Source organism: Silurus aristotelis (genome assembly GCF_946808225.1).
Source record: "Silurus aristotelis genome assembly, chromosome: 14".
NCBI lineage: Eukaryota > Metazoa > Chordata > Actinopteri > Siluriformes > Siluridae > Silurus > Silurus aristotelis.
In genome coordinates this window covers 27,264,412-27,286,307 of record NC_139587.1, presented here as the reverse complement: position 1 = coordinate 27,286,307, position 21,896 = coordinate 27,264,412, and the positions used below count along the sequence as shown (strand labels likewise).

Here is a 21,896-nt window from a genome sequence, read left to right as displayed (position 1 = left end):
ATCATGGATCCAACAGTGGTATTGTCAAGACCGCTATTATTAAATCCAGAACCAGATCAAGACTAAATTTACCATTTAACTGCTTCAGCTTTGTTTGTGTAATGGGTCCATGATTAGGCTGATTTCCAAAAAGGAAATCCTGCAAACATTTTTTTCTTATAAACGAGCAAGAACAATGCCAAAGATTGAGCCAAGTCCAAATACAAATTCCAATATGTTTGAAACACGTCTCATTTAATACTGGAAAAATGTCTCAGGAGTGGATTTGAGTCCTACAGCCCTGAGACCATGGCACCAACATTATCATGGCATGTTAGATTTCGAAAGATTGTTAAGATATCAGGATGCACTTTCCTAAATTAAAGACAAGTATTAAAGATGTAATTTACCAGTTTACTCTTTTCTTTTTAAATAACGTGTATGTTTAATCTACACAACAGTGCATCCTTTTCAACTTTACTCAAGTCTGTTTTTCACTATTCCTTCATTTCTAATAAAAACATGCACTGAGCTCATATCGCTGTTCCTGGAATCCCTCACACTTCTATCCCACCTGAAACAGAGAATCATTCAAAAAGAATGTCTAAATACTTCCGCAACATTTATTAGATTAAAGCCCATTCCTCGTCCTTCAACCTGTCCATCACCACTGCAAACAGGAAAGGGCTCAGAGACGATCCTTGATGCAGTCTAACCTCCGCATTGAACCAGTGAACCTACTGAACACTTCACTGCTGTCATACTGTCGTCATACATGTCCTGCACCACCCTCACATACTTCTCTGACACACCTGACTTCCTCATACAATACCACAACTCCTATCTCCACCCTGTTGTACGCTTTCTCTAAATCCACAAACACACAATCCAACGCCTTTTGAACTTCTCTACACTTCTTCATAAACAAAATGCATTACTCAGCAACGTATCATTATCGTTATTCTCTTATATTTAAGTTCAGAATAATTGAGGCAAATTATCATTTATGATAAAGCAGATGTAATCAGCTGTTCCTTCATCAGCCTTTCATTGTGCTCTCTTTTAAAGTTAAGACAAAACGAAAAAAGAGCTTCTAATATCATAGAAAATCTAGAATGCACCAAATCCTGAAGATGTCAGAAAGCTTAAATTATTCAGCATCTTGTGTCTATTCAGATTTGTGATTTGTGGCCCAAAGATAGACATTTCTGTTTTTCAAACATCTGAGCAAAACAGAACGGACAAACAGGAAACAACTGTTGAGCAGAAACACTTAACAGTGTTTCAGAATCCAAATGACTTCATATGAACATTAATTATGAATGAGAGCCACAATATCTTTTGGGAGATGCAGGACTTTGTCATGAATGTGGACTCGACAGCAGTGAATGCGAATGCAGATCTATTTATAAACAGTGCAGACCAGTACTGAAAGAGCAAAAACACGAATCAAAGGCCTGACCCAGAGACGTCAGGCAAAACGTGCAATCTAAGAGCAAGACTATGGAACTAACAGCAAAACAGGAATACAAAATATCCTGGTACAACAAGAGAGGGTGGGGCGATTGAGAAATTTATTTCTGTGGCATTTGGGTGCTACCATGACAGAACCACCCTGTCCACATGCTGTTCCTAAAAAGCTAAACACAGTTAAAGTGAGTTGTGGGCAGTCAGAAAAGATGTTTCTGCTCCATTAAAAGTGTCTTTAGAGGCCCTAGTTATGATGGTGAACTATAAGAAATGACATCCAAGCAATAAAAGCTCCCCCGCATCACTGCTGAGTGGTGCAAAGCTCAGGGCAGTACATGAGTGTGATGTGACAAGCACTGCAACACCAGTGGGAAGACATGTGGGCAACAGCCACTAAAATGCCAGAAGGGAGATTGACATCCTTTGCGAAGCAAGAGAGAAGAGCAATGTACACCACAAACCAGTGGCTTTCTTCTCTTGTTTTCAGAGAAGTAATCACATCGTATTGTCCGGCGAGAAGCGATCCCTTCATTTTGCGCGAGTCTTTGATGTGACTCACATGGAATGACGCCCATAACTAGGCTGTAAGAAGTAATGGTGTCCTTTATGGTGCACAGGTCTTCTCAGGAGAAAAAGTGTCAAACGCCTGACATTAAGCTACTTCTTTTCAACTCTTTTTCCCACAGCAGGTTGTTTCTGTCTAAGAGGGCTTCCTTGGCAGCAAAACAAATCAGCCGTATCCATGTTTGGATTAAACTTACTGTCACAAATGTGAAGTAGGATGTTAAATCAGGGGGACACCAGTGAGGGACATTCTGGCACTGATAGGAAATATTGTTTCTATAATGACAGAATATGTAGATGTATAATTGAGATAATAACTGAAAAAATATTTTAGTGAAAATATGGCTGGCAGCCAAAAGCACTGAGAATCACTGCATGTGTGTGCATGCAGACTTTTTAACAAAGGAAATAAAGAGAAAACCTACTGTATGACAGTTTTTGCAACTGCTGACACAAATTATCAATGCTCACCAGTGGTGCACACTTCATGTTTGATGCTTCAACAGTAAAAAAATTGGCAGGGCATGATATCTAGGTGGGGGATCTAGGTGGCCATTGACTAGCAGTTCCATCTGTTGAAAACCTTCGTTTGACCTGTGAATCTTCGTTTCAATAAATTCAATCAATTTCAGACCCCCCCATGATTTCTAAGTGGGAGAACTTGCAAAATAGCAGGGTGTTCAAATATTTATTATCCTCACTGTATTTCTTTCATCTGCATTTTTATCCAAAGCAGCTTACAACTGAGCTAAACGTTTACATCGTGTTTAATATGTGATGGACAGTAAAATTGTAAATGTAATTAGTTACTGTACTTAAGTAGCTTTTTCATGCATCTTTAACTCAACTACTTTATACAAAATTCGTTAGTTTTTATTTATGAGGATAAAAACTGGTCAAACACGCAGCAATCCACTAATCAGGGTCGAGTGTGCGCTCTGGTTTAAACTTGTTCTGATTGGCGCTTGGTGTATCTACTGATCACCAACATACAATTCAGCATCAGTTCAACATCAAGCAGAACATTTAGAGAAGAATAAATGATGGAAGACTCGAAGTCCAGACTCGAACTCACCACAACACACATGGTTTTATTTGTGTAATTATTTTGAAGTAGTTGAAAAGAAGGTTTTGGGCTTTTTATAGATATGAATCAGTGTTTGAGTTATTAACATCATTACAATTTATTACAATAAATTGTTGTGCTGAAAATAACATTAAAGTCTTTTGACATCAACTGAGCTGATTAAGTAAAGAGTCTTGTGATAAAAATGATAATAGGAACAATATAGCCGTAATAAATCATAGTACTTTGGATACTTACGTTCATTTGAAAGCAAATACTTTTGTACTTTTACTCAAGTGAAAGTTTAAAGGTAACATTTTTTATTTTATTTGGCACAACATTTCTACTATAACTCAAATACATGGTTTGTGTCCACCAATGTGTTTAAGGGCCTTGATCAAGGGCCCGACAGTGATAGTGTGAAAGTCGGGCTGTTGTCTAGACAACTGTTATCAGTTCCAGTCCTAATGAAAGTAAGACCGGTTTAAAATTGGCACTGAAAACAATTATGTTTTTTGAGACTAAGACTTGGCTTCATTTAGGTATTTAAACAAAGGATAATTGCTAAAGGCACTGAACCACTGTGGTGCCTTTCCAGATGCATGTGTATGCATGCTGAGTCTTTTCGACAAAAGTAACAAAAGTGACAAATAAAGTAGGCAGTTCTTACAATAAATTTTATTGTCATGTTCCATCTTTCTCTGGAAATTCTTCCCTGAGTTCTTACTAAATTGTTATATTGGCGCAGAAACTCAGACTTCCTCATACTTCCATTGCTACTCATCACTTCTTGCACTGCCCCACACTTCCTCTGATCTTCTAGCACTGCTCCACTGTCCCACCATCTCTCAGGGTAATGGGTAGATATACATCAAGACTCTTTACTGTTCTGGCATCAAGTGCTGGACTTCCCCTGAACTTCCCTTTAGGGGAATGAACTTTCTTTAGACAGCTGAGTCACTGGATATCTGGATAAACGATGGGTGAAGACCAGCCACTTAAAGACCAAGATGATATCTACCAGCCAGTGAGTCAGGCTCTGTTTAGTCTCCAAAATCTTTTCTTTGTGACAAATGAACATTTAGTCTGAGGCTGTTTTATAATTGTTAAATGAACTTTACAGCACAGTGAAATTCTTTCTTTGCATATCCCAAAAAAAAGAGCTGGGGTCAGATCAGAGGGTCATGTGCCACAATACAGCACCCCTGAAGCACTAAGGGTTAAGGGCCTTGCTCAGGGGCCCTAGGAGTGGCAGCTTGGTGATACCAAAGTTTGAACTCCCAACCTTCTGATCAGTAACCCAGAACCTTAACCAATGTTCTTCCTGGCTAACAGTCTGTTTTAATAATACCATAGCTCTTGAATTGCACAGACAAGGAACGCTCTGTAGAGTGTTTCACCTCATGGAATCCTGTAACAAAAATTCAATTCAAAATTATTTGACATTGAAAGAAAAATCCAGGATTAGCTTTCAGGTCGCCCCAACAATCAAACATTATGTCACTTTATAAACGTAAAAGTGTACAGTATTTGAAATACATAGTTAAAAATTTTATTCCCAATGTTCCTGAACATTCTGTCCCCTGCGGATTTCTTAGAATTTTAAGATAATCCACAACTTGCTGCTAGTGATGTTCCAAATGAGAACCCACAAAGTTTCAGAGTTGCGAGTTTCCGAGGCGCGAATTATCGGGGCTTTGACTGTACACCAAGCGCTAATCAAAACAAGTTTAAAACAGAGCATGCGCTAGACTCTGATTGGTGACTCGCTGTGTGTTTGACCAGTTTTTAATCCTCATAAATAAAAACAAACGACTGATTTCGCAAAATGTAGTTGAGAAAAAATGAAGAGATTTGACTTTGAAATGTAGTGAAGTTACAGTAAAAGTCTTCCCAAATGGCAACACTTCAGTAAAGTACAGATACGAAAAAAAAAAAAAGCTACTTAAGTACAATAACGAATTACATTTACTTCCTTACTGTTCACCACGGACTTTTAGTGACATAATGACCTTTAGAACCTGAAGGAGAAACTACACCAGGCAGTTGGAGAATGTAGGGCCAGGAATGTTGCATATTCCTTAAAGAAGATTAAAAATTAGAAAAATAATTGAGTATTCTGGGAGCCGAGTGGTGCACTGGATACCATCCAGTGTGCTTTGTGTTACGGCTTGACAACTGCTTTAGAAATGTAATTTTTCACCTGTCAAATAAAAATCTGTTCTCAGCAGAAATATCTCCTGCCTGCTGGGTGAACAACCTGTACAGCTGCAAACACATTTTCTGGCCTGTGAACCTTACAGTTATTTAGGCAAGTCTATTGCTAATCTATCATTCTGATAAGTGGGCTGTCTGACAGGACCGTTTATGTTCTGACAGCCAAGAAAACCGGAAATAACAAAACAATGGAAAACCAGTTTGATTTAATTCAAGATGGAAGTGATTATGGGAAATTAAAATGACCTGAATGTGAAACACAATAAATAGAGATCCATTTTTATAGCAAAATCAAAAGTCAGGTCAAAAAGGTTACCCAGGTTTTCAATCATTTTTCATTAGTTTGCTGCTTTTCTAGGACACACTCCATGAACTTTTTTCTTTGGGTGTATTTTTAAAGGAGGTATGCACAATTTATAGGGAAGCTCCTTAGGATGTGTTTGAATAGCCTTTATTACTACTTTTCGCATTTCCCAACTTGCTCGGAAGCTGGGGTCAGAGCGAAGACTCAGCCATGGTACGGTACACCTGGAGCACCGAGTGTTAAGGGCCTTGCTCAGGGGCCCAAAAGTGGCAGCTTGGCGACGGTAAATTTGATTTGTCTGTTTAGTAAAATGTGCCATATTTGTACCCTTAAGACCCCTCAATTCTGCACCACAGGTGTGAAAACATGGCTCGCCGCCACATTTTATTCGTCTCATGTTAAAAATAATATTTGAACAGGCTATAGTGCGAAAGATTTTCGCATTTAGGAGCCACAGCAGATTGTATTGCCTGTGTTTTCGCTGTCATGGCTGAAGTGTTAGATAAAATCAACACATATATCTGCTGTGTCTGATGCAAATCTAGGCCTTTAGGCCATGACCACGCTAATAAATTTACGTTTGAAAGCACATATTTCTTTCTTTGTTTTCTCTCAACCTTTTGAAAACGCAGACATTAGTTTAGTCATTAGACGTTTCAAAGAGCCGTAAATAAATAAACGTCAGGTGGAAATGACGCAGAATGAAGCGTCCCACAGCGTACAGGAAAGTGAGCATCTTTAGATGATTCAGTGTGGATAAGCAACTTTTGGGAATTGATTGAAAAAAATGAATCACAAAAAAAAAAATGAATAAAAAAAATGAAACCTTTTTTATAAGGTATTGTTATATTTTTCTAAAATACCTTGATGACCTCATCTTTTATGATTCGCAATTACACTTTTTTTTTAAGAATGTGTGTGTGTGTGTGTGTGTGTGTGTGTGTGTGTGTGTGTGTGTGTGTGTGTGTGTGTGTGTGTGTGTGTGTGTGTGTGAAAATGGGCAATTTTTTACTTTTAAATAATTTTGAAATATATGTCGCATATATGTACAAGTATCTGACATGTATTTTGGTGATGCTGAGATGTTCATTAAGAGTGATGAGGATGAACAGGATTAGAAATGAGTTTATTAGAGGGACATCACATGTAGGACGTTTTGAAGACAAGGTGAGGGGGGTGAGATTGTGATGGTTTGGACATGTGCAGAGGAGGGACATGGGGTATATCAGTAGAAGAATGCTGAGGATGGAGACACCAGAAAGGAGGAAAAGAGGAAGACCAAGGAGGAGGTTTATGGATGTGGTGAGGGAAGACATGCAGGTAGTTGGTTTGAAAGAGGCAGATGTAGAGGACGGGGGGGGGGTGGAGACGGATGATCCGCTGTGGCGCCCCCTAATAGGAGAAGCAGAAAGAAGAAGAAGAAGTATCTAACTTTCTCCTGTGCCCTTGGCCATTTACGTGTGATCTAAAACAGACTGAAGATTGTCGCATTCATTACAACATGAAATCGTTTTAAATTACAGCGTGTGTTTGTGTAAGACATGCGAGTAAATTATAACCTTTTCACCAGCTCTTTTTTATCGCTATTGGCAACAGAGGTACAAATGTGCTGTAAGTATCAAACATAAAACTGTCAGAATTTCCCAAACTGGAAACGCTTCATACTTCTACGAACCGTTCTTGTAGTGATCCCGTTCTGATGCATCTACAGAGGGAACACAACTGAGTGAGGCAATGCCAAGACATTATATTTATTAAATACAATAAATGTGCAATCAGGACTGCAGGTGCATGTTAGGTATGCGAGAATTCATAGGTTTTCTTTAGGTTCACGAATGGACCAAGATGGATGCCAGCGGGGTAAATGATTTTCGTCCACACAAAAAGGTTCTTTTTTTCTTTAACCCCATTTTTTATTGTAATGTTCTTGTTTCATTGCTCTAAATATGCATTATAATTTCAATGTATTCTTGTTTTTCTAAAATTGTTTCTAAACATTTGCACTGATGTTTTCAGATGATGTTAACATCAATGCCTGCATTACTCTTATTAACATCTGTGGCATCCTGGATATGATTTCTACTATTTAAATGGCATCTTACCCCTCGTGACCATAGCCAGGATATAATTCCTGGTCAGAATGAATTATTAAATTAATAAATAATAACTGCCAGTGTGAGAACTAAAGAACTAGAAGTAAAGCATAAAAAACATGCATTTTGGACCCTTAATTTCATTCCTGTTACTGAATTCCTTTTAATGCCTTCCAAATCACCTAATTCTGTCTGTCATTTAGTCTCCATGCTCCTACCAGACTCCTGCCAAGACACATTTCGGAACATTGCAAACGCAAAGAAGATAACAACAGCGTATAATTGTTTCCAACTTAACATTGCATTGGAGCATAAAACATTTATGCCGCTTCAACTGCTAAGTAAACTTGATTAAAAAAAAACCCAGGATGTTTTCAGGGTAAAAAAACAAAGCAAAAAGAACAAAATAAACAGAGGATAATTTTAGGCCTAGGCTGCTCAAGTAGAAGAGATTAGGCTTGAAAAATATCTGGTCTAAAGCAGCTGACATTGTTGTAAGAAATCTGTAAATGATGCAGAAATATGACATTTTATACATATTATGTAGAATCAGACCTCAACAACTTTTTTCCAGTTACAAAATTCAACCAGGATAGAAATTTTTCCATGTTACAGAGGATCCCTGGATTGGTGGGGACATGGTCAGAATGGTGATGGGTGTCCAAGTTCACTGAGCATCATCAAGTGCTGTATGGGTGCAGCTCACACCTCTTTCACTTGTTTAATCCTTGCTGCTGTTCACTGTAACACAGAACAGGTGTCATTACTTATCACTCATTTCTTTTCTCAGCGCCACCCTTTTCCACCAAACTCATTTTACTCAACTCATGTCCCCACATCAAGGGGGAGTGGTGGCTCCAGCGGTTAAGGCGCTGGGTTACCGATCGGCAGGTCGGGGGTTCAAGCCCCAGTATCGCCAAGCTGCCACTCTTGGGCCCTTGAGCAAGGCCCTTAACCCTCTATGCTCCAGGGGACCCTTACGAGAAAAATAAATCAAGGACCGTGACGTCGGAGCGACGTGGGGCCGCCTTCCCGTGGGCTCACCACCTGCAGGAGGGACCGTAAGGGACGGTGCTGAGAGGATTGGGCAGCAGTCGAAGGCGGGGGCCTTGACAGCCCGATCCCTGGACACAGAGAAGTGTCTGGGGAATCTCCTTAGACTGCTGCCCCCGCGACCCGAATTACGGATAAGCGGGAGAAAATGAAATGTCCCCACATTAACTAAGTTTTTGCACATTTTTGTTTATTTTGGATTGCTGCTATTTGCTCTTTTGCACAATATTTTGTTAACATTGTTTAATGTTGTTTTATGTAGCATCAGGGTTCTGGAGGAACGTTGCTGCATTTCACTGTGTACTGCATCACCTTTATATGTTTGAAATGACACTAAAAGCTTTTTGACTTGACTTCACTTGACTTTCTCTGAAAAAGTGGGACAATTGCAGTCCTAAATGGCAAACAATTATGTGCTGTGTTTAAATCCTTCGCATTTACAATGTTCACATATGTGTCTTGGCTGAACTGAGGTCGTAGCATGGAGCCTAAAACCAGAATTTGCTGATTTGAAAGGCACGGCTCCAAAAGCAACAACCTCGTCATTAATCAGGCTGAAGGATTTAAACTAAAGTCTTCAAAACATTGTGAGAACTTATGTAAATAATTTGAATGTGGTTTGACCAATACAGTATTTATTCACTCGTTAATTCATTTACAGGAAACGCCGTAACCTGGTTAGGATCATGGTGGATCCAAAGCTTATCCTTTGGAATGCCTTGTGTAAGGAAAGAATACACCGTGGATCAGATGCTGGTTGATCAGTTGTGATCTGAATATTGAATGTTAATTAAACATTTTACAGACAATTTAAAAATCATATCCAGATTGCCACAGATGTTTGTCAGAGTAGTCGATTCCATTTAATTTATTTGTACTTGTAGAGCACTATTAACAATGGACATTGTCTCAAAGCAACTTTACAAAGTATAAATAATCCGATACACTTATTATTATAAATAATAAGTGTTTATTATTATAAATAATATTTATTATAAATAATAAGTGATTAAGTGTATAGGACGGCCATCTACGTTGAAAAGCGACGCAAAGGGGCTCCCTTCTGCATCGGATGTCTACGCCATCCGAGGCCACGTCGATATGTGACGATGTGTTGTGAGACTGGGCTGATGTGAAACCATCCCCGGCTGCAATCAAAGAGAAGCCCATATCCAGAGGCAGGGCACTGGGACGAAGCTGGCAGATCCAAGTAGTGTAGGCACTGAAGTCAGTGTCATCTGAAAAATTAAAAAAAGAGACCAGATTCAACATTTGAGAATGATATCTGGCATAAAAGTGAAAAGATAGCTGAAAAAAAAAGGAATGAGATGCATTAAGAATTTGGGATTTTTTCCAAAATAGATGCTGCACCTGATAAAGCTCAAGCTCCAGATTTTGTCTGGTAGAACAAATGGTGAGCAACACAGTGCTAAAGGATCAGCAAATATGTGCAGGAACTTGTTCTTGAGACCTAAAAACCAGGAGGGAACCAATGCATTCCCTTATACCTTTAAAAAAGAAAACAAATTATGTTTTATGATGTGTACAGCACGTTGGCACCGTCGCTAATAGCCATCAGAGAGGGGCGGTGATACATTTGAAATTTACTCTCGTGTCTTACATACACACAGTCTCTCTTATGTCAACACTGCCATTTAAAATAATTTCATGTTGTCATGCATGCAACAATCTTTATTCTTGGTTAGATATGTAATTACGCATGAATAGCTAACGGCACAGGAGCGAGTTCGACACTTAAATATATAAGTTAAAAGTAAAACTTGAGACCTACAACATACCATTCTACAGTTAAATGAATGGAAGTACACCTTGTATTTGACTGAATATAGATAAGACCATGGAGGATCAGCCTTTGAGTGCGATATCAACTTTCTCATTAAGAACAATATTTCCTAAATAATCAGTAAAGCAGTCTTGCTGGAACCTGCCATCTATTTGTGTGTCAACTACAAACAAATTGTCTTCTATGGAATCCCTCTCATGCTTGCCCTGAAAAGAGTTTTTTAAAGCTGTCTGTTCTTTGTGACTCCAACTGGTGTTATATTTAAGAAATCAATTATTCCTGCCACTTTGTTAAACAGTTTCTTGAAAGCGAGCTCTCGTTGCTTTAGTACCTTGCAGACTTCGTTACACAATTGACATCAGATTCCATGCCGGATACAGTTTTGTGTTATGCTCTTGAGGAAGTTCCTCGGGCACTCCAAGTCTCCATTCATAGCAGACACAATGACAAGTCCTAGCACAGCTTTGTCTTTTTGAAACTGATCTTTCAAACCAGTAGCTGTTGAGGCACTATACTACTGGTTTGTAGAACATCTGTTGGGCTTAGAACGTAGTTATATTGTTGTGTGACTGTTCCTAATTGGTCCATCCATTCATCTTGACACCAGTGAGAGTTTAGTCTTTCTGCATTTACATTTATTGGATTTGGCAGATGCCTTTATCCAGAGCAACTTACATTTATTCTATTCATACAACTGAGCAGTTATGGAGTTAAGGGCCTTGCTCAGGGGCCAGCTTGGTGTGGCTTAGATTCAAACTCATGACCTTCAGATCCAAAGTCCAATGCTATACCCATTAAGCTACCACCTCCCCTTTCTCTGTGATCAGGTGGGTAAAATGGGCAACATGGTGCACATGTATAACAAATTCTTTCTGGTCTCCAATGATTTTTCCAGACATATTGACATCACATGGAATACGAAGGTATATATTGCCAAAAGAATGGTATGTGATTTTTGAGAATTACATTCCACATTTAATCCCAATTTGTTCTAATATTTCCCTCCACTCTTCAGAAAAGATGTTCCACTAAATTTTGGAATGTGCTTTTAGTTGATCAGCCAGAAGGGTGTAAGTAATGTAAGGTACTAATGTAGGTGAGGTGAGGAGGTCCGGGGTGCAGTCAGCGTTCACATTTATCCCAAACGTATTGAATAGGAATGAAATTTTAACTCTATAGCAGGCCACTCAAGATCTTCCTCTCCAAACCATGTAAAGCAGATCTTCATGCACAGGAGCATTGTCATGCTGGAACAGGTTTGGGTTTTCAAGTTCAAGTGAACTCAAAAGTTTATTAGACCCCATCCAAGAAAGTCCTGTACAATTGTATGCCTCCAGCTTTGTGGTAACAGTTTGGTGAAGAAATTCATTATTCTCATGTGGCTCTTCATACCCCTGCTTTGCTAATTAAACACAACTCCTCCTGCTCCAGATACTAAAGTTTGAAGGTTCTCAACTTGTCCAGCATGGATGGCATCTCATCACCAGCAACTATTTCCCAGCAAGCTTAAAATACCATATATACCAGGAGATGCATCCTCGTGTAATGATCTTCAGGATCCCTCCAACTGTTAGTGTGCAGTTACATTTACGACATTGAGCAGACACCCTTATCCAGAGAGACATACAAAAGTGCTTTAAGTCTCTATCAATGAATCAATGATTACTGGTTTGCTAGATTACAAACTTAAGATACCGTCAGACTACAACACTGTTAAGAGGATTTTTTTTACAAATAAATATAAACAAGGAGAAAGCAAACTGGGTGGGACCAGTTGAGCAGTGGTAGATGATCTCAGGTAGCCTGGTGCAAACAGTGATGAGGTTTTTGAGGTAAGAGGGTGCTGGCCCATTTTTGGATTTGTAGGTAGGCATCAGTGTTTTGAATCTGATGCATGCAGCTACCGGAAGCCAGTGGAGAGAGCGCAGAGGTGGGGTGGGGTGGGAGAACTTGGGCAGGTGTATGCAACCTTGGGGAAGTTGTGCGCAAATGAATCACATTGTGCTCATGATATTGCAGAGTTCTCATCTACAATATCAGAAATCAATATCAGCCTCTCCACCATCAACCACTTGTTCAGTTCTTAATACTCAGACTGGAGAAATTCAACTTGTCCATTTGTTTTCCATCTGGCTTCCTAAAGCTGGCCGCATCAGATTTAAAACAATGAAGCTTGCCAAAAGCTGACAGAAATGGACTAACCCCCCAGGGCAGTGATAGCTAAGTGGTAAGTGGTTAGTGGTTGAGATGTTGGGCTACTGATTAGAAGGTCATGAGTTAAAACCAGAGCACTGCCAAGTCTTCACCATCCAACCCTGCTCAGATGCTAACATGAGATAAATGTCTGCCAAATTCCTCAAATGTAAATAAATTTAGATTTCCTTGCAGCACAATTTTGTCTCAAACCACATGTTGTGTGTATGAAAGCTTTTTACCCCTGAATTATTTTCTTTTTTTTAAATCATGACGGCCTACTTTTTTCTCATATCCAAACAATGACAAAATGCTGTACAACAATAGAACGAAGTGATGCAGGTTTTATTTGTAAAGTCATCAAGTATTGTGTTCGATTTATCATCAGCTAAAATGGACTTCTTTTTAAAATATTGGATTCCCCTGTGTCAAGCCTAAGCACTATATTACCCAACAGCCACTGCACTTCCTTGTTTGTCACATGGTTTCTTGATTATAACTGGTGTATAGACCCTTCTGCATTCATTGTCTCACATTTGTCTTCCATGCATGTTGTTATGGGCCTCAGGTTTTGTTGATTTTGTCTTTGTAATTCTTGATCAGGGACCGGTTCTTACTCAATTAGCTCGAATAGATTTTTACTATTTGACATGTTTCAGGAGTTCATCTTGGAGTTGCTATAGAAACAGCTCAGTAAAATCAAGCCTGCTCAGGAGCAAGATTAGTTTACCTAGCAGGATTAGATCATGGTTCCATTAACGTAGGAGATACAGGAAGTCTGTTGTAGTGTCAGGGATCCACCAGCCACACCTTCACCTATCACTCCAAGCCACTCTCCCACTTACTAATCAGCTACACCTGGCCCTCATCAGTTCCCATGCTATCTAACCCCCGTTCCTCCACCATCTCATTGTCCGTTCTACAGCTTAGGCAACAGAACACTGTCGGACTACCCAAGCGCCACAGCATAGTTTACCGTTGGCTACGTGACTCTATGTGGTATTGTTTTGCATCTGTCTGATCTCAGCTCTCACCTGGTTTAGCAAACCTGGGGTTTCATTACGGTTTCCCCTTTCTTTGCCCTGTTATCGCTCATTAAAAAGCCTTGTGGATTTCGGCACGTTCTTTCGCCTGACATGTAGCCATTCCTCTTTCCATTTTTATGCAGGTGACCTGATGTGGAAGTAACAGGAATAATATGGAGAGTTTTCCAAATTCAGTGTGTAATGTGGGATAGATGGGATCTTGCACAGCATGATAGTGTACTTTTGGATCTTTTTTTAATCTTCCTTAGAACAATTATCCATTGTTAAAGCTGCATACAAAAAAATTATTAATTAAAATTTAATTAAATTTCCTTTTTGGTTTTAGTTTTTGTGGGTCCTGTGGCAGCTTGGACATGGCTCTGTAACAAAGATGTAAAATTTATATCATGTCAGTAACTTTCTGCCAGTCCTCTCTCCATGTTTATGCAGATTTCAAGGTTCCCCCTGGTCGTTTAACAAGGTCTTTTTTAAATCCCTATTTCCTTTGAATAATGTTTGCTCCAAAGTGGTAAAAAATATTATAGTAAAGTATTCAGATCCACTTCACTGTTTTCAGTGTGATGTAATGTTATGATTTTTCCCCCGTTAATCTTCACTCAGTGCCCCACAAAGACAAAAAGAAAACAGAATTCTACAATATCTTATGTACATAAATATTCTGACTCTTTACTCAGTACTTAGTTAAAGCATCTTTGGCAGCAATTACAGCCTCAAGTCCTTTTGGGGTTTGACGCAAGAAGCTTTTTACACCTGGATTGGGGATTTTTTGCCATTCTTCAGAGCAATCCTCTCAAGCTGGGGCAGATTTGAGGGAAAGCGTTGGTAAAGAGCCATTTTTAGGTCTCTCTGGAGATGTTTCGTAGGCTGGACAACTTTAAAACATTCAAAGAGTCGTCCCTAAGCCACTCCTCTGTTGTCTTTGCTGTGTGTTTAGGGTCATTGTTATGTAGGTAAACCTGTGGCCCAAACTGAAGTCTTGAGTACTGTGTGAGTAATCTTTCAAGTCCCTACTGCAAAAATAACACCCCCACAGCATGATGTTGCCACCACCATGTTTCACTGATGAGAATGTTGGCAGATGATGAGCAGGGCCTGAGTTATTCCAGAACTCAAGTTTTGAATTGAGGCCAAACATTTAAATCTTGGTTTCATCAAACCAAAGAATCTTGTTCCACACAGTCTGAGAGTCCTTCAGGTGCCTGTTGGCAAACTTCTAACAGACTTCCATGGGATTTTTCACTGAGGAGAATCTTCCGTCTAGCCACTCTACCATAAAGAAAAGGTTGTAACTCAGTGGTTAAGGCATTGGGCTCTGGATCGGAAGGTCATAGGTTCAAATCCCAGCACCCATAAACTGCTAATGCTGGGCCCTTGAGCAAGGCCCTTAATCCTCAACTGCTCAGTTGTAAGTCGCTTTGGATAAGGGTGTCTGCTAAATGTCGTAAATGTAAAGCCCACATCTTTAGAGGGCTTCGGCTTCAGTGATGGTTGTCCTTCTGGAACTTCTTTCTCCACACAGGATATCCAGAACTCAGTCTGAGCGACTATCAGGTTTTTGGTCACCGCTCTTACTAAGGCCCATCTCCCCTGATTGCTCAGTTTGGCCAGATGACCAGCTCTTGAAAGAGTCTTGGTTGTGCCACGCTTTTTTCATTTGAGAATTATGAAGGCCACTGTGCTCTGTGTAGCCTTCCCCAGATCTAGGCCTTGCAGCAATCCTGCCTCTGAGTTTTGCAGGCAGTTCCTTTGACCTCATTGCTTATCTGCATCGGCAGCTGTGAGGAATTCTATATAGAGGTTGCTGCCTTTCCAATTCAATAATCAATAGACTTTTCCACAGATAGACTGCAGTCAAGGTGTAGAAACATCTCAGCAACAAACAAGAGAAGTGGGAGGCAACTGAGCTTCTTTTAAGTGTTGTTGCAAAGGGTCTAATTATTTATGCATGTGACATTTCAGGTTTTTATTTTTTTTTTGTTTAGGAAATTTACAGACATTTCTAGAATTCTGTTTTCACATTGTCATTATGGGGAACTGAGTGTACAGTGCATCTGGAAAGTTTTCGCATCGCTTCACTTTTTCCACATTTTGTTTTGTTACAGCTTTATTCCAAAATGTATTAAATTCATTATTTTCCTCAAAATTCTACAAACAAAACCCTATAATGACAACATGAAAGAAGTTTGTTTAAAATCTTTGTAAATGTATTAAAAAAATGAAATATAAATCACGTAAATAAATATTCACAGCCGTTGCCATGACACTCAAAATTGAGCTCAGGTGCATCCTGTTTCCACAGATCATCCTAGAGATGTTTACAACTAGAATGGAGTCCACCTGTGATGAACTGATTGGACATGATTTGGAAAGGCACACGTGTCTATATAATGTCCCAAAGTTAACATACTTTAAAGTATTAATTTCTTGTGTTTTCCTCACAAAGGCATCTAATGATCATCTCTCAATAATCCATACGACACTGAGTTTGTATTATTTTTCCTTTTTGTTTTGAAACGACCTTTTAAAGTTAGCGGTCATAATCAAGAGCTTGTTGCGACACAGGAAACACAAACACACAAAAAAGAATCCAGCGAAGGAAAACTGGAAATAAAATGATTTTGAGTTAATATTGTATTATAAAACAAATCCCATTTAGAATTTATTAAATTTTTTGTGGATTTTGGCTACAATAGCGTTAGCATCATATGATTAGCAGAGTTAGCGAGCTAGTCACGAGTTTGGTTTTATGAATCTTGGCAGATTACGGTGGTTAGCTTCGATTGATTTTGATTTTGATTTGTGGTTTAAATACCATTAGAAGCAACTACCTGAGCATGATCTGTAGATATTTGTAGTTCCTCATTGTTACTCTTGGCTACATTTAAACTGAAATCTAAATGGGTTTGTGTATGTTTACTATGTAAAAGGAAAGAACGAGATCAAAGCTCTGATTTCTAAAGAAAAGGTGATTAAAACAGACTTCAGCTGGCTTCCAAAAGTGGAAGATGTTTTTTTGAGAAATCACAGGACGGTGCCGTTCCATCAGCACCACTTAGATATTGCTGATGCCAAAGTAGATAAAATGATGCTGTTTTCAAAATAAATATTAATCGGCCAATAAAATCTACGCAAAAGGCTGGTCTACAGAGTGATGAACAAATATTTAAGTCCATGGATTAATAATTCAATTAATTAAAGTTTCTGTATATTTAAAATTATATCTTAAATGTTAGTTTTTTCCAGACGGGAAAATGTTTTTTTTTTTTTATAAATTTTTTTTTTTCAAAACTGATATTCATACATTCATACATATGGACAAATGTTTGAAGGCCATACGATTCTTTTTGAACATCCCATTCCACATTTAGGGCTGATTTGCTGTTCTAATGAGCTCCACTCTTCTGGGAAGAAGCTCCACTCTTCTGGGAAGATGTTCCACTGGATTTTGTGGAGAATAGTGCTCATTCAGGTAGTGAGGTAGGTGAGAAGTTGAGGAGGTCTGGGGTGCAGTCAGTGTTTACATTCATCACAAAGGTGTTCAATAGGGTTTGGAGCTCTATAGCAGGAGATCTTCCACTCCAGCCTATGTAAGACAGATCTTCATGGAGCTGCCTTTGTGCACAGGAGCATTGTCATGCTGGAACAGGCTTTGGTTCTCCAAGTTGAAGTGCATCTAAAGACGTCTTATGCAATTGTGTGCCTTCATGTTTGTGATAACAGTTTGGAGAAGAAGCACATATGGCTGGAAAAGTCCCAATACTTTCTTTTAATCTGACCAAAATAAATCAAGAGAACTCAGTGTTCCTTTGTTATGTTTTGTTTTGATCCCAAATCTTCCATGGGGTCATTCGATTCTGATTTATATTTTTTATTTTGTAAAAAAAAATCTTGCTTTTTATTTTTTTATTCATAAATGTTCACATCATTCACTTTTATTGAACTGTTATGTAAAGTAAATGTAAAAACAAAGTAAACACTTTACGGCTTGAGTCAGATCACTGCTGCTGCTGGAGTGTTTCATTTACACTCTGATCTCTGCTCCATAAAAACAGCTATTTTTAAAATATCAACAACAAAAAATTGTGTTGAAAAAAGTGGTAAAACATCAACAAGGGCATGTGCATTAAGCAGGACTTGTCTTCTTCTCTTCCTTCTTCTTCTTCTTCTTCTTCTCTTCTCTTCTCTTCTCTTCACCAACAGTTCTGTTTTGCTGGGGTTGAGTTTTTGTTGAAGATCACTCATCCATGAAGATATGTCCACCAAGCATGCCGAGATCTGAGCGGAAGCTGTGAGAAAGAAAAGATGAACTGAGTGTCATCAGCATTCTCTTTTCTTTTCTTTTCTTTTCTTTTTTTTTCCTCTCTCCTCTTTTCTTTTCTTCTTTTCTTCTCTGGTCTCCTCTTATAATATATTCTCATCAAAATTGTTTCTCTTCTCTTCTCTTCTCTTCTCTTCTCTTCTCTTCTCTTCTTAATTCTTTTTTACTTTTATAATCTTTTTTTTTCTTCTCTTCTCTTCCCTTCTCTTTATATTCTTCTTCTTTCAATTCTTCTTCTTTTTTCTTTATATTCTTCTTATGTATCCTCTTTTTCTTCTTTGTTTCTTCTTCTCCCCATCTTGTCTGGATGCAGTGTCACCCAGATGTGAGAATTCAGCCCAGATGTTATTGATATGGAGTGTTTTATTAAGGAATATATCCTGAACAGCGGTGAAAAAAAAAAAAGGAAATAAAAATGAAGATGAACACAGTTAGATGCTTTTAAAAGCTTTCAGAAGGTTCTGAGTATTAAAATGTTACATTTGTTCTATATTATTGAAGCTTTTTGTATGCTAATTAAATATCTGGTTACACTCATGCTAATAAAACACAGACGAAGTTTGTTCCAGAACATTCTTAACATGGGTTCTCTGGCAGAGATCCATCATGGCTCTGCTAAGATGTTCAACTCGAATCATTTGTTTTGGTTTAAGTTTTGGTTTAGAGTGCAAAGTCGGTGCAAATCGAAGCACATGAAGTTGTTTTAGCAAAACTTTATTGACTCTTCATTGTAGAGGAGATGTCTTCTGCCCAGATGAATGTTTGTCTGAAGGCTACCAGGGAAACACAATATTAGTTCATGGCTGAAATTAAACATCTGTTTAAAGTATGCTAGCTCAGAGAGAACATTTCACCCTATTACACGCCCCACCCCCACCCCCACAACCTCTGCCTCCATGACCTCCTCTTTTTCTTCCTCTTCTTCAGCCTTTTCTTCTTCTTCTTTCTTATCATCCTCTTTTTTCTTTAGTCTCCTGTTATTTTTCATTCTTCTATACCACTACTTCTTCCTCTTCTACATCTCCTTTTCCTTCATCCTTCATACGTTTGTTTTTCTTTTTATTGATCCTCATTTTCTATTTCATCTTTCTTTTCTTAGGTTTTTCCTCCCTCCCCTGCCTTCTCCTCCTCCTATTCTTTTTCTTCCTCAATGTCATTTTCTTCCTTTCCTTCTTAGTCATCCTCCTCTTCTTTTTTGACTTCAAATTCTTTTCATTATGCTCTTCTTCTTCTTCTTCTTCATCTTTTTTTCTTCATATTCCAACTTCTTCATATTCATCCTACTCTTCATTCTTCTCTTTTCTCTCTTCTTATTCTTTTTCTTTTACTTCTTCATTTGTATTCTCCTTTCCCTCTTCTTCCTCCTCCTTTTTTTTATTCCTTTTTCACTTCTCCTCTTTTTTGTTTGTTTGTAAAGGGCATAAGTTTAAATCCCAGCACCACCGAGTTGCCACGGCTGGGCCCCTGAGCAAGGCCCTTAACCTCTTTACTTCTCAGTGTATGAATGAGATCTGTGTCGCTCTGGATAAGTTGCTGTGAATGTAAATGTACCAAGAAGAGTCCATCACGTTCCCCAGGTTTGGCTTGCATGATCTATCTCAATCCGCCAAAGAATCGGATCATATCTTAAGTGGTGTTGCCATGGTAACACATTTTCTCATGTCAATCAGAGCAACAAAAAAATGGAAGTAAAGCATCATTCCAGTAAAAGTCATGTGACCTCAAGTGATGCAGCTTGATTTTTTTCACATCCCCGTACTATGGAATGTTTGAGATGATGTCACAGTTGTTGCCGAATGTTTGGCAGCCTGAAATGACTATTTTCTGTAACATAACCCTCTAAAAACAAATTCCTACAGTATTTAATATTGTTTTTTGCCCCAATTGTCAAAGAAAGGTTGGTTTGCTCTACTTTCTTTCTTAGCTCCAGTATGTAGATGCAGATGAGATGCTCTTCTCCATCTTTATTTCCTGATTCTGAGGGAAACAGACCCCCGAGCCAGAACTTCATGAAGCTCAGCTCAGATTGTATTGAGAGAGGAATACATATGAGATCTGCTCCTACATGTGAAGTGTGAGGAGGTTCTGTTAGGCAGGATGAGAGAGGTCATACTCCTCGACTAAAAGGTGTACAGGGAGATTACGAATAAAAGGGTGTGAGAATTTGATGTCAGTGAAAAATTCCTCAGAGCCTTATTCAACAAATGTCTGCATAAGCTGATTAGTGTTTCCCCTGTCTTCTATTTAAGCATTACATACTGGCTTTCGGTGGGATCCTGGCCATCCCTTTAATCCTCGCAGAGCCGTTGTGCATTAAGGACAACAACGCGGCCAAGAGCCAGCTGGTCTCCACCATTTTCTTCGTATCAGGAATTTGCACCATGCTTCAGACCACCATTGGGACCAGGTTGCTCATTTACTTCCACATGCTTCCCATGATCTCCTTGGTATTTAATGTACACAAGGTATATTATACACAAATTCTAAATCATCATGTTTGTCTAGATTGCCGATCTTGCAAGGAGGAACGTTCACTTTCGTCACACCAACGCTGGCTATCCTGGCACTGCCCAAGTGGAAATGCCCGAAGGGGAGCGTGACCCCTGACTTTAATACCACAGTGGCGTCTGTTTCCCATACAGACCCTGAGGAAGTGTGGAAAATGCGCATACGAGAGGTACACATTCGGCATGCTTTCAACCCAGGAGTCCAAACATTTTTTTTTTTGTTTTTTGATTACTTGCATCATCGTGGCGTGTTAACAACTTTGTTTACATGCTCCTATTTTCTAGACAGTGATACGATCTAACCTGGTGATTCATATCGTGGTTTTTCTCGGAAACAGAAAAATATTTGCGGATATTTTCCACCCATGCAAACATGTGGGTGGAAATTTGCATTTACACCAAATAAATAATTAATTAAGCATGTAATTAAACAAATGTCAATCAAAAAACAAAGCAATTGAATGAGTGAATGAGTAATTTATTAAATAAATACAGTAACGATTTTTATGTAAATAAATACCTGCATACGTTATACAATTAAGCATGTAAGTGAGTAAATTAATAGATATTTACACGTTGATATGTGAATAACTAAAGAAGGTTGGAAAAGTGAGTTTTCTATTTTAGTGAGTACTGAAGTGGTTCTTTAACACATCCATCAATATTTCTAAATATTCATATATTTTTTGTAACAGAAACCAATGGTTAATGACTAATAGTAAGACGATGATATTGAGAAACAGGGTTTGCAAACTATGCCTTGTACTTGCTCCACTAGGGGGCGGTGTAACATCCTCACTTCCCCCTCTCTAGGGCCCTTGTTTGTCTCATTCGAAATGACTTACAGGTGAAGAGCTGATAGTGACAGTAACTTTCCACCAGTAAACAAGAAACAAGTGGAAACTGTTTGTAGGAAGAACAGAGGGAACCACAAATAACATACGGTTTCGAGTTAAGTGCTAGAATACCGCACACATCGCAGTCACAATGCAGGAGAGGTACAAAGGATGCGACTTTGGAATAATACTACAGGTGGAACTACAGATTTACCCCAAAGGCACTCTCATGGCATGAGGGGACACACCCAATGAGACCTACACACACCCATTCAGAGTGAGAGAGAGCTGAGGAATTCTTTGTGAGATCAGTGAACCATGCAACAGAAATGAAATATACATATGTTTAGTTGGTTTAGAATCCATACTGAGAGGAAACTTTCTCTTGAGCTACCTCACAAGTTTGACCAAGCTTTTGGCTTGTAATATAAACCAAACTACACTGA

General features: G+C 38.8%; 1 protein-coding gene across 2 annotated transcripts in view; it reads left to right on the top strand.

Annotated features, from left to right (window-relative positions):
• LOC310737051 (solute carrier family 23 member 2) overlaps positions 1-21,896 on the top strand; it is a 63,424-nt gene that overhangs the window by 14,777 nt on the left and 26,751 nt on the right. For both annotated transcript variants that reach the window (XM_083561208.1, XM_083561209.1), the window contains exons 3-4: positions 20,357-20,514; positions 20,613-20,784. In XM_083561208.1, coding sequence (XP_083417334.1) covers positions 20,357-20,514; positions 20,613-20,784 — 330 coding nt within the window. The remainder of the gene's footprint in view (positions 1-20,356; positions 20,515-20,612; positions 20,785-21,896) is intronic.